We start from the raw sequence: 12,692 nt of genomic DNA, 5'->3' as shown, positions 1-12,692 counted from the left end.
CACAAATGTGTGTGTGTGTGATTATGGGATGTTGCCCTGGGACCCCGTAATTATATAATATGTAGATACATATATCACATTACCTTCTATGATCTGGAAAGTTCTTAGTTCCAAAACACATCTAGCCCCAAAGGTTTTGGGGAAGGATTGAGGATCTGTAGTACCACTTACATGTGTTTATTAAGAGGATTTCATGAGTTAATGTATTTAAACACTGAAAATGATATTAAGAATATAGTAAGTGCTACCTAAGCTAACAAACGTTACTGTCACTTTCACTAGTACTACATGGAAGGGTACTGGGTGAGTTGGCCAGAGGTCTGTCCGAATATGTGCTATTTGTGCAGACACCTAAGGGATGAGAATGACCTGGCTGTGGGAAGAGGAGGAGAAAGATAATTTCAGGAAGAGGGAACAGCAAGTGCCAAGCCTGGATCGAATGCAGAACAGAGAACAGGCCAGATGTCTGGCATGTGGTCAAAGAAGGGGAAGGAGGGTTCAAGGTCATGGTCGTAGGCTGGAATCAGAACATGCATGATATAAGCAATAATAAGGATTTAAAGTATAATAGGAAGTCATTGTAGTTCATGAGTTTCATGTTTATAAAGACTCTCATGCCATTTGAGGAATGGAATTTTTAGGGGACCGTTTGGGAGTATCTTGAGGTAGTCCAGGTAAGACCTAATGGCTAACGGCAGGAAGGCGGTGGTAGCAGACAAGGAGAAAAATGGACAGGTGCAAGAAAAAGTTTAGAGATAAGGGAGAAAAAAAGACTTTCTGATTAATTTTTCCTGCTAGTTCATACTATGTCCATATGTAGAGGCTAACAACGTCACAGTTGGGGCGCCTGGGTGGCTCGGTTGTTAAGCATCTGCCTTCAGCTCAGATCATGATGCCGGCGTCCTGGGATCAAGCCCCCCATTGGGCTCCCTGCTCGGTGGAGAGCCTGCTTCTCCCTCTCCCAATCCCCCTGCTTGTGTTCCCTCTCTAGCTGTCGCTCTCTTTCTCTCTGTCAACTACATAAATTTAAAAATATCTTTAAAAAATTAAAAAATAAAATAAAAATGTCACAGTCATTGTTGCAGGCGTGTGTGTTAAGGGCAGGGTTCTGCACATCTCTCCCCAACTCCGCATTCAGTGATATCACACTGGCAGCTCACACTATGGCAACTGGCCGATGCTATAAATCAGGACTTCACAAATCATAGATGTGGGTTAGGAGAGGACAGCGGTTGTTAAACATTTCCAAACTCACCACTGTTCATTTTTTTTTTTTTTAAAGATTTTATTTATTTATTTGTCAGAGAGAGAGAGCAAGCACAGGCAGACAGAGAGGCAGGCAGAGTCAGAGGGAGAAGCAGGCTCCCTACAGAGCAAGGAGCCTGATGTGGGACTCGATCCCAGGACTCTGGGATCATGACCTGAGCCGAAGGCAGCTGCTTAACCAACTGAGCCACCCAGGCGTCCCAGCCACTGTTCATTTTTCTATAACTGAGTTGTCTTCATCTTAGAGCATCCATGTCCCCCCATCACCGAAATACTTAAACTAGGCGTATTCTGGAAACTCTGTGGTGGTGATTGGTATCACTTCCTGTTTTTAACTCTGCTAATTCAGGGATCCTCCCAGTTCCTCCCCGGAGCTCATCTAGGTTCCTGGGAGTGGGATGAGAAGAGCGCACCTGGTTCACACTTTGCCCTCTATTCATTCTGGCCCCCTTTACAGCAGTACTTGTCACCTTCTGATACTGGGGTTCATGCACCCATCATGTCTTCTGACAGAAGCATAGCCGGAGATGCAGTCCAGGGTCTGGGATCCTTTTATCAGGGACCATAAAAATAGCTCGCTCAACTCAACCCCTCTTCCCTGAGTGATGAACATTTCTCCTCAATCTTTGAGTAGATCACTGCTCCAGGGAGATAGACCATATTTATCTAAGGGTCTCCTGCATACCCTGGCCTAGTACCATATCTTCCCAGGGATTCAAATACTCCAGATTGGGAGGTAAAGCCTTAAAGGAATTAGAATTCCTAAATAGAATTAGAGAAAAGGAAAGCTCAGGGAAAACCTGCTTACTGACCTTTCTATTAGAGGATCTAAGGGAAGGAGGCATTTGGTTTATGAGATTTCAGTACAATTGGCTGATTCAGTCAACTGGGAAGACAAAAGCACTCACTGATCTAGAAGCCTGTTGTAGAGATCCACACTGGATCATTCAATGGATTAGCACCAGTTGAACCAAAGCCAGTGTTCTGGAGTAAAATATTGATAGAAATCCTGAAACTTGAGGGCATGTCCCTGGTTAAACCACCTTCTAAGGCAGGGCCAGTTCAAGTTAATATGGTGACTAGCAAAGCTCTTCAGTACTTCCCATACCACTTTTCAAGGTCTTTCTCCTCAGGGTCCTACTGTCTCTCATGCTAAACCTGGTTGCCAAAGAATCACCATTACGGGTAGATTTCCATATGTGCCAGTTTGCCTGGGAGAGTCTTGGTTTTCTGCCTATAGCCTTAGCATAATTATTACTAGGTTTCCCCTTCCTTTCACTCCCATAAGTATCGTCTTTGATCAGTCAGGTCTCACCCAGGCAATGCCCAACTCTGCTCTCTTCTTTTCCAAATTCATGTAATGTAAAGCCAAAGCGTAGGGAAAACGTTCATCCCCAGATCATCTTGGATTTCCAAAAACAGTCCAAGAGGAAAGCCAGCTCATAGAATGGCAGCACCAAAATGACAACTGAGTGTCCTTGGTCAAATCAGCTACCGTCGCTGAGCTAGGTCTTCATCTGTAAAATGGGGATAATGGCTCTCTTAATTTTTCTACTTACAATATTAAGAAGCTTGAATATTGTGAAAGCCTCTTGCAATGTGTGCTAGAGCAGGATTATTAGTGAGCAAAACATAACTGCATAAAGTCTTTTTTTTTTTTAAGGTTTTATTTATTAGAGAGAGAGAGCGCGCGCACACAAGCAGGGGCAGAGGCAGAGGGAGAAGGAGAAACAGGCACCCAGCTGAAAAGGGAGCCTGATGTGGGGCTTGAAGGCAGATGCTTAACCGAATGAGCCACCCAGGCACCCCTGCACTAAACTCTTAATGTGTCATTCTTCCCAATATATTTTCATTTTAATATTCCTTCATCCACCAATTTCAGACTTGGGTAGCTATTTGATAGTTCCTTTGTTTTACTATTTTAAATAACAGTGGACAGGAAAACACTGCTTCTACCACCTTCAAAGCTATGGAATCGAAAAGCTAACATGCTAAAAGCTGAACATGTAACTCGAGCATGATGAATCCCCGTCATGGGGCAAGTACAGTCGTGAGAGGTGGGGAGATGCCCTTCAGGCCTTTGAGAATAAGACCTGGGTTGTTTATTTGCAACAGTAGCAAAACAGAGGCAGCAGATGGGAAATTTTAAATCTGACTCTTAGTATATTTTAGAATGATTTTGAATGATGGTGATTTGGCCTTTCTTATCCTTGCAGGTGTTTCCAATGTGGACATTGAAGAGACAGCTCTTTATGCTTTTAAACATAATCCTAGTTTCTGAACTCCTTGGAGCTAGATGGTTTCCTAAAACCCTGCCCTGTGATGTCAGTCTGGATCCTCCGAAGGCCCACGTGATTGTGGACTGCACAGACAAGCATTTGACAGAAATCCCCGGAGGTATTCCCACCAATGTCACCAACCTCACCCTCACCATTAACCACATACCCAGCCTCTCTCCAGCCTCCTTCCACCAGCTAGACTATCTGGTAGAGATCGATTTCCGATGCAACTGTATACCTGTTCGACTAGGGCCGAAAGACCATCTGTGCCCCAGGAGGCCACAGATTAAACCCAGAAGCTTTACTAGACTCACTTATTTGAAATCCCTTTATCTAGATGGAAACCAGCTTCTAGAAATACCTGCGGGTCTTCCTCCCAACCTGCAGCTGCTGAGCCTTGAGGCCAACAGTATCTTTTCTATCATGAAAAATAACCTAACAGAACTGACCAACATAGAAAGACTCTACTTGGGCCAAAACTGTTATTTTCGCAACCCTTGTAACGTTTCGTTTTTCATTGAGAAAGATGCTTTCCTGAGTCTGAAAAATCTAAAACTGCTCTCCCTAAAAGCTAACAATATCACCTATGTCCCTACTACTTTGCCATCTACGTTAACGGAACTCTATCTTTATAACAACGCCATTGCAAAAATCCAAAAAGAGGATTTTAATAACCTCCATCAACTGCAACTTCTTGACCTAAGTGGAAATTGCCCTCGTTGTTACAATGTCCCATTTCCTTGTACACCCTGTGAAAATAATTCTCCCCTCCAGATCCACCCATCGGCTTTCGACGGGCTGACAGAATTACAAGTGTTACGTCTGCACAGTAACTCTCTTCAGCATGTGCCCCAAAGATGGTTTAAAAACATTAAAAAGCTGAAGGAGCTAGATCTTTCCCAAAACTTCTTGGCCAAAGAAATTGGGGATGCCAAGTTTTTGTATCTTCTTCACAACCTTGTCCAGTTGGATCTGTCCTTCAATTATGAACTTCAGGTCTATCGTTCAGCTCTGAATCTGTCAGATGCATTTTCGTCCCTGAAACACCTGAAAGTTTTGCGGATCAAAGGATACGTTTTTAAGGAGCTGAGCAGCCATCATCTGTCCCCGCTACGGAGTCTTTCCAATCTGGAAGTTCTTGATCTTGGCACTAACTTCATAAAAATTGCGGACCTCAGCATATTTGAACAATTCAAAACATTGAAAGTCATAGATCTTTCAATGAATAAAATATCACCTTCAGGAGATTCAAGCGAAGTTGGCTTCTGCTCTAGCACCAGACCTTCTGTAGAAGGTCAAGCACCTCAGGTCCTAGAAACACTGCATTATTTCAGATATGATGAGTATGCAAGGAGTTGCAGGTTCAAAAACAAAGAGACTCCTTCTTTCTTGCCTTTTAATAAAGATTGTTACATGTATGGGCAGACCTTGGACCTAAGTAGAAACAATATATTTTTTATCAAGTCCTCCGATTTTCGGCATCTCTCTTTCCTCAAATGCCTAAATTTGTCAGGAAATACCATTGGCCAAACTCTCAATGGCAGTGAATTTCAGCCTTTAGTGGGCTTGAAGTATTTGGACTTCTCGAACAACCGGCTTGATTTACTCTACTCAACAGCATTCGAGGAGTTGCGCAACCTGGAAGTTCTAGATATTAGCAGTAACAGCCATTACTTTCAATCAGAAGGAATTACTCACATGTTAAACTTTACCAAGAACCTAAAACTTCTGAAGAAACTGATGATGAACAACAATGACATCGCTACCTCCACCAGCAGGACCATGGAGAGCGAGTCTCTTAGAATTCTGGAATTCAGAGGCAATCATTTGGATGTTTTATGGAGAGATGGTGATAACAGATACTTGAAGTTCTTTAAGAATCTGCTGAACCTAGAGGAATTAGACATCTCGGAAAATTCCCTGACATACTTGCCTTCTGAAGTTTTCGATGGCATGCCTCCAAATCTGAAGACTCTCTCCTTGGTCAAAAATGGGCTCAAGTCCTTCAACTGGGAAAGACTCCAACATCTGAAGAATCTAGAAACTTTGGACCTCAGCTACAATGAGCTGAAGACTGTCCCCGACAGATTATACAACTGTTCCAGAAGCCTCAAGAAACTCATTCTTAAGTACAATCAAATCAGGCAACTGACAAAGTACTTTCTACAAGATGCTTTCCAGTTGCGGTATCTGGACCTCAGCTCAAATAAAATCCAGATTATCCAAAAGACCAGCTTTCCCGAAAACGTCCTCAACAATCTGGAGATGTTACTTCTTCATCACAATCGGTTTCTGTGTACCTGTGATGCCGTGTGGTTTGTCTGGTGGGTTAACCACACAGAGGTGACCATTCCTTACTTGGCCACAGATGTGACTTGTGTGGGGCCAGGAGCACACAGGGGCCAGAGTGTAGTTTCCCTGGATCTGTATACCTGTGAGTTAGACCTGACTAACCTGATTCTGTTCTCCCTTTCCCTGTCGGTGGCTCTTTCTCTGATGGTGATTACAACAGCCAACCACCTCTACTTCTGGGATGTGTGGTATAGCTACCATTTCTGTAAGGCCAAGATAAGGGGGTATCGGCATCTGACATCCCTGGATTCTTGCTATGACGCCTTTGTGGTGTATGACACTAAAGATCCCGCGGTGACAGAATGGGTTTTGGATGAACTGGTGGCCAACTTGGAAGACCCGAGAGAGAAACATTTCAATTTATGTCTGGAGGAAAGGGATTGGTTACCCGGGCAGCCAGTTTTGGAAAACCTTTCCCAGAGCATCCAGCTTAGCAAAAAGACGGTGTTTGTGATGACAAACAAGTATGCAAAGACTGAGAACTTCAAGATAGCGTTTTATTTTTCCCATCAGAGGCTCATGGATGAAAAAGTGGACGTCATTATCTTGATATTCCTTGAGAAGCCCCTTCAGAAATCCAAGTTCCTCCAGCTCCGGAAGAGGTTGTGTAAGAGTTCTGTCCTTGAGTGGCCAACAAACCCTCAGGCTCAGCCGTACTTCTGGCAGTGTCTGAAAAACGCCCTAGCCACTGACAATCATGGGACCTATAGTCAGGTGTTCAAAGAGACGGTCTAGCCCTTCTTTGCAAAATGGGACTTCCCACCTTACCAAGGAGAAGCTTGACTGCCTAGATTTTCTGATAGATGGCTCACTCAAAGGGTGTTTTCCAATTCTCTAAGACCAGGATGGTCCATACCAGAGAGGAGAGTCACAGCGACCAAGGAATTGGAACAATGGACTTTTTATGTCGCATGCAATCATCTTTCTTATCCCTCTGTGACTCCGTTTGCCCTTGAGCCTCTCCTTTCTGTTCCTGGATAGATGATACTGGGAGAACGGTGGCAAGGAGAGGACACGAGGCTCCGATTCTCCCGTTATTCTCTTGTGATTATGAAATAAACACACAGTCTCAAAGTACGGAGAATTGCACTTACACCCATAACCAGTACTGGTCTGTCTAGAGATATGGTAAAAGGTGCTCAGGGTCTTCGCCTTTGACATTACATTTTTAGTATCTGTGCTGCCAAAGCGAGCACCGCCTATGATATTACAATGTATCAGAGTTAGTGAAATGAAAACACAGTCAACGCCTCACCCCACGGCTTCTGTATCATGCAGCGCCCCCTTCTGTGCAGACCGAGAATTGGCTCCTGACCAGTGGTCGCCTAGGTGCCCCTCTCTCTTTGCCCTTGGGCCTGTTGCTGGGTTCCGTGGGGAGATAGCAAAAAACATCTTTCGTACTGATGGACATAGTCCAGTCACACATGAGAAAATTAAAGTGATCTGGCTTTGCACAAAGTGAGGCTCTTTCCCTTCGAAGATAACTGACCTGCTTAAAGTTGTCACAGACTGAACGTTTGTTCCCTCCCAAATTCAGATGTGAAATCCTAACCCCCACGTGTGATGGTATCAGGGGGTGCGGCCTTTGGAAGGGGATCGGGTCATGAAGAGTGGAGCCCTCAGGGATTCGATCAGTGCCTTATAAGAAGACAGCAGAGACCTCCTTGCTGTGTTCCCACTGTCCGGGTGTGAGGATACAAACAGCCCACCGCTCAGAACACGGCTCTCCCCAGAGCCAGGCGCTGCTGGCACTCTGAGCCAGGATTTTTGTCCTTCAGAACTGTGAGAAATAAGTATGTGTTGTTTAAGTCACCTGGTTTATGATGTTTCCTTACGTAGAAGCCTGAGCGCACTCAGATATTTTTATCTGCTTTGCCAAGTTCATTGTATCTGTAATTATCTGCCAGCCTGATTCGTCAACACGAGATGGGTTTGATAGCAAACTCTGCAGGAGGACCCCAGGAACGTTTCTTTACTTAATAAATACAGTTATCGGGCAAGGATGACATTTCTATGGATTCCTTTCAACTGCAGGTAGCAGGTAGGGAGAGGAGAGACCGACGTTTCTGGACCTCAGTGTTCAGAAGGCTGAGGCCTTGAATGCCCGCTTTCCTACTCAAAGGCAGCAACAGAAAGGACCAAGACATACTGAAGACACACACACTTCCAGCTGGGTCTCAAGTCTCAGGAGTTCAACATTTGGAACCTGATCGCTTGGCTTTATTTCATGAGAGGGACTATTTACAGAGGCTGCCTGTGGCCTTTAGAAAATAGTGTGCATGGGTTCAAATCTTGGAGCATTCGTTGGGAGACACCGAGTACGTATGAAATGCCAAAGGTTTGACTTTAAGTATAGTTGTAAATACACAGTATATATATATATACATATATATATATATATATATTCCTTCCAAACAACTCGTAATCGGTAAGGGTTACAAATTCCCAAATCAGTCTCTGGAATGAATAAAGACATAAGCTGCTAGAGCCAACTATTTGACAACATCTTTAACCTTTATTGTACTTAATAGACACCTTTTTTCTTCTTCAGTGAAAACAAACATAATGTCATAAAACTTGGCTCTTGGCCATCATAAAGCTTCTTTGATTAAAACACACCAACACATCAGGCTGAAGCCATTTGGGTGATTTATAAACCATAAAGCACTTGAAGACAGCTTAAACATCTTGTGAAATGGATTAAGAGGAAGGGAAACTGAAGATAATGCATCTTTGAAACCACAGCATATTTTGACATGATGTTGTGTCCAGGCTTTGTTGTAGGAAACAACCAGAAGCGCATCGACAAACGGTTTTCATCCCAAATTCTTAGTGATCTTGGGTGGTCACTCTTTGGTGAACCTTCAGAGGGCCCTCCATGTGGTTCTCTATGACTGAGGCCACTAAGTCAGGCTACCAGGAGCGCGTGACTGCTGGGTCCCTTCGAAGTTCTGAATGTCCCACTGCTCGGCTCACCTGAAGGGACTCCGGACCGCCCATGAATCCCCCTCCACTGTCAGGGCTTGGCCCCCAGCTCCTTTCCCCACTGGACTTGCCAGGTGGTGTGCTTTCTCCTCAGATGCATCCTGTGCCTTGGCCAGACGTGGGATCCACGTCTTTGCAGGATCCAATCCAAGGGGTTGGGGGGGGGGGGGCATTTGGTAGGGCAAGTGTTATGGCTGAGAAAAGGCAAAGCAAGCCTTCTGCAGAGGAGAAGGGGGGGGTGATGAGGGTGCTCAGAGCTCCGTTCCTGCATCAGCGTCTCCTGGCCCCATGTTCACATCTGTTTCCTGCTCTGTTTGGACATCCCTAGGTCTAGATGGTCTCTTTAATGTAAACAGAAAGCCTTCCTTGGGGGGAGGCTGTCCCCCTCCCTGCAAACACGCTTTTTATGTACTTCCGCCTTCTCCTCCGAACCAGGATGAATGGCAGAAACAGCACGTGTGCTAAATCGTAGAATGGGGTGGGGATCAGGTTCAATCTGCCCACCGCCTCTTCTGCACCTGCTGAAGTGAGCAGGTTTACGGGACAGGCCGTGGGAGCCTGTCCGTCCTTGGAACTTTGAGCGCCAGTACTCAAGCGGCAGTCCGTGCATGGGACACACCGCCAGTCGCCTCTGCTAGAAGATTGAGCCCTTGACCCTAAGGCACCCTGGGGGCCACTTGTAGCTTCTGAGGCGCGAAGAGCAGTGTGGGAGGGGAAGTCAAAAAAGGGCTGTGCTTAGGGGAGCCCCAGGACCGAAAATGATCCCCTTTCACTGAGGTCACGTGATGCAGGAAACCAGGAGACCAAGTCTCCACCCCAGCAACCAACAGAGAGAAAGGGTCCGCAGGTGCCCACGCGCTTGTGTGGACACAGGCTGGGGGTGCCCCACGCGGGTGGCGGGTGCGCGGACGGCAGGGCGGGCTCAGCCTGTCTGAACTTTTTTCTTTTGCCTCCACCTCCCTCTCAGTTTCCTCTTCGGCTTTGGACTCCACAGCGAGCCTTGGGTAGCGCGCACAAATGAGGAGAAGGAGAGGTGGCTGCGGCTGCGGGCGGGATTCTCCTGCCTGGAAGCCATGGTTCTGTGTGTACCCTTGCGTTCCAACAGATCCCTCTCCCACGCACCCAGAGTAAATCCCCGCCTGCTTCGACCTTCCCCCCGGGGTGGGGGACGGCGGTGGGACTCTCTGTCCCATTCAAATCCTTGTTCTTCCTTATCTCAAATCTCAACCCTTTGAGTTAAGAAACCGGATAAGATCTGGTCCGCTGCCTTTTAAGATTACCTTCATCTCGGATAGTAGTCAATTTCTAACATGTTTGCCATAGGCTTCCGGGGTCGTATTTCTCCACACTTACATGGATCGCTTCTCCCTCCTGGAGATTTATATGAATTAAATGTTTTGGAAGAGCCCCGACTTACGCTGACTGAGGAGGTATGAGTTCTAGTGTCTCACAAGGAGCATGGTCCAGCAACAGTCTGCTGGGATCTGGAAGGAGATTGGAAGTCCCGGTGGCCTCGTGGCCTTAGAGCCCCCCGAGTAGGGCAGGGTGAGGTGGGCAGCAGAGAGCCCGATGCGGGCCTCGATCCCAGAACCCTGGGATCATGCTTAACCAACTGAGCCACCCAGGGGCCCCTATAACCTGCCAAGTATTTTTTTAACACACGGCTCTTCTCCATTAACGTGTCATGATGGATTAATCTGTGAGATAATCAGCTCCCCAGAGCCGGCCACCTAAGTCGACAGAACACAGGAAACATGTTCTGAAATGGAGAGAATGAATCTGAAACAATTTCGTGTTTGGCTCCCATTCCCGAGGGCAAGGCCCCCAAAGGGAATGACAGGGCAAGGGGACAGCGAGGAGGATCTCAGGAAGACAGCATAGGATGAAGTTCCTGGTCCCCGGACACTGTTATGAAATGTTATGGAGCGCGAGGGAAGGAAGTCACATTTCTTAAGCAGCAAATGCCAATTAATGCTTCATTTATTCCATTAAATCTTCACATTGCCTCTGTGAGGCTGGTGTTAGGAGCTCTGCCTTTAAGGATGGATGGGTTAATACAGAGGGGTGTGGTCAGCTACCTGAGGTCACAGAGGACAGAAATGGTTCCAGCCCAAACCCACCCAGCTCTGTCCCACCAGCTCGATTGGTTTCCCAGTGTTACTGGGGGCCACAATCACCTAAGGAGCTTGGAAACCATGTGGATTCCAGGCCTCCACACCAGCGAGCCGGATCTCTGGGGCCCAGGAGTCTACATTCTAGAACTAGCCCAGGTGCCTCTCCCCAGCTGGTCCACAGGGCCAAGTTTGGGAAGGACTGCAGCTTCCTCTGGGACACCCAGGGTGGTTAATAGACGGGTCTCTTCAGCAAGGAAAGCCTGGGTTCCCCCAGGTGTGCTCAGTTTCTCTTTCTCCTTCCACGTATAACTCTCGGCGCTCTTACCCCACTGCCAGCGAGTGGAGCTGCGCTTAAATCGCAACACCCCCGCCCCCGCACTGGATTTGGAGGGATATACTTTATTTACATGGCGTTGGCTGCTCTGTTTGAGGCTAAAATGTGAAGACAACTTGGACAAGAACACTGACATATTTGGGTAGAGATGGGTAAGTGGCCAACTGGATTCACAGTCCCGTAAGTCCTGACAAATAGAGCTCCTTATAATCACAATTTAAAGGGCGCTTTGCTAGAATTTCCCTAGTATCTGACCGAATTCATGGTTCTGCGGATACGGTGCAGAGCGCCACCTAGCGGAACCTCATGGCTGTCGATATTCATTTCCTGAGACCCTTGGCTGGGTCTCCAAAGTGAGGTGTGGGAAGAAAATGCAAAAATAGATACCATCTTTTCAAAAGTGTGTATGTGGCTATTTCATCAGATACCCATTGCATTAATACGGAAATATATCGGGACATATGTTAAATGTTGTTTATTGGTGAGAGGACAGTATAAAAAATGTTGAAGACCATAGATAATCAGATCTTGGTTTTGAGCATTTATTTCCATTGCTTTGGCTTGGTGTCTCAAGATGGAGGGGTCATGCATTTCCCTAATGTTAACCCTGGGGTTTAAGCAAATATCGAATCCCTCTTAGTATGTCTCTGGCTCTCCCACTCAGCTTCCCTTGCTGAACACCCCTCACTCATATCCTGAAAATCTAACCCGTAACCGTGGTCTCCTGGCGTCACGCTCAAGCCCGCTGGTCCGTAAATGGTAGCTTTGAAGTCTGCTGGGATCTGATAGTTTAAAAGTTAGTGGTCTTTTTCATCCTACTGAACTGTGAGTTCAGGAACATTCCCTGGGTGGGCACAAGGCTCAGGTGCCCCATGGCCCCTTCCCGCAAAGTTAACCAAGTCAAAGATGATAGAATGCTTTACACGCTTATCGCTATATGGTTTATATACATTCATATGTATGTGTGGTTTTGTGTGTGTATGCTTGTGTTTATGTGTGTATACGTGTGTTACTAGATTTGCTAAGTCTAAATACTATATAGGTTCGTTGTAAAACTAAGTGATATAACCCATGAAAAGTACTCAACATGGGGTGTCATATTTATCAAGTGCTCCATAAATATTAGCTTGTATTATTATTTTTATCTTATTACTTTAGATATAGGATTGATTTTATATTCTCGAACGGTGAATATATATATGTATTTTAAAAGATTTTATTTATTTATTTGACAGACAAGAGATCACAAGTAGGCAGAGAGGCAGGCAAAGAAAGAGGAGGAAGCAGGCTCCCCGCTGAGCAGAGAGCCCGATGCGGGGCTCGATCCCAGGACCCTGGGATCATGACCTGAGCTGAAGGCAT

At 46.0% G+C, this 12,692-nt stretch overlaps 1 protein-coding gene across 1 annotated transcript; it reads left to right on the top strand.

Moving 5' to 3' along the window:
- Positions 1 to 3,299: 3,299 nt before the first annotated feature.
- Positions 3,300 to 8,217, top strand: TLR7 (toll like receptor 7). Its single transcript, XM_059385307.1, has 2 exons — positions 3,300 to 3,308; positions 3,483 to 8,217. Exons 1-2 carry the CDS (start codon positions 3,300 to 3,302, stop codon positions 6,630 to 6,632), a joined length of 3,159 nt encoding a protein of 1,052 aa, XP_059241290.1. The 3' UTR covers positions 6,633 to 8,217.
- Positions 8,218 to 12,692: the final 4,475 nt, after the last annotated feature.

The sequence above is a fragment of the Mustela nigripes genome, chromosome X (genome assembly GCF_022355385.1).
Source record: "Mustela nigripes isolate SB6536 chromosome X, MUSNIG.SB6536, whole genome shotgun sequence".
Lineage (NCBI taxonomy): Eukaryota > Metazoa > Chordata > Mammalia > Carnivora > Mustelidae > Mustela > Mustela nigripes.
The sequence above is the reverse complement of the archived record's forward strand: the minus strand, read 5'-3'. Positions and strand labels throughout refer to the sequence as shown.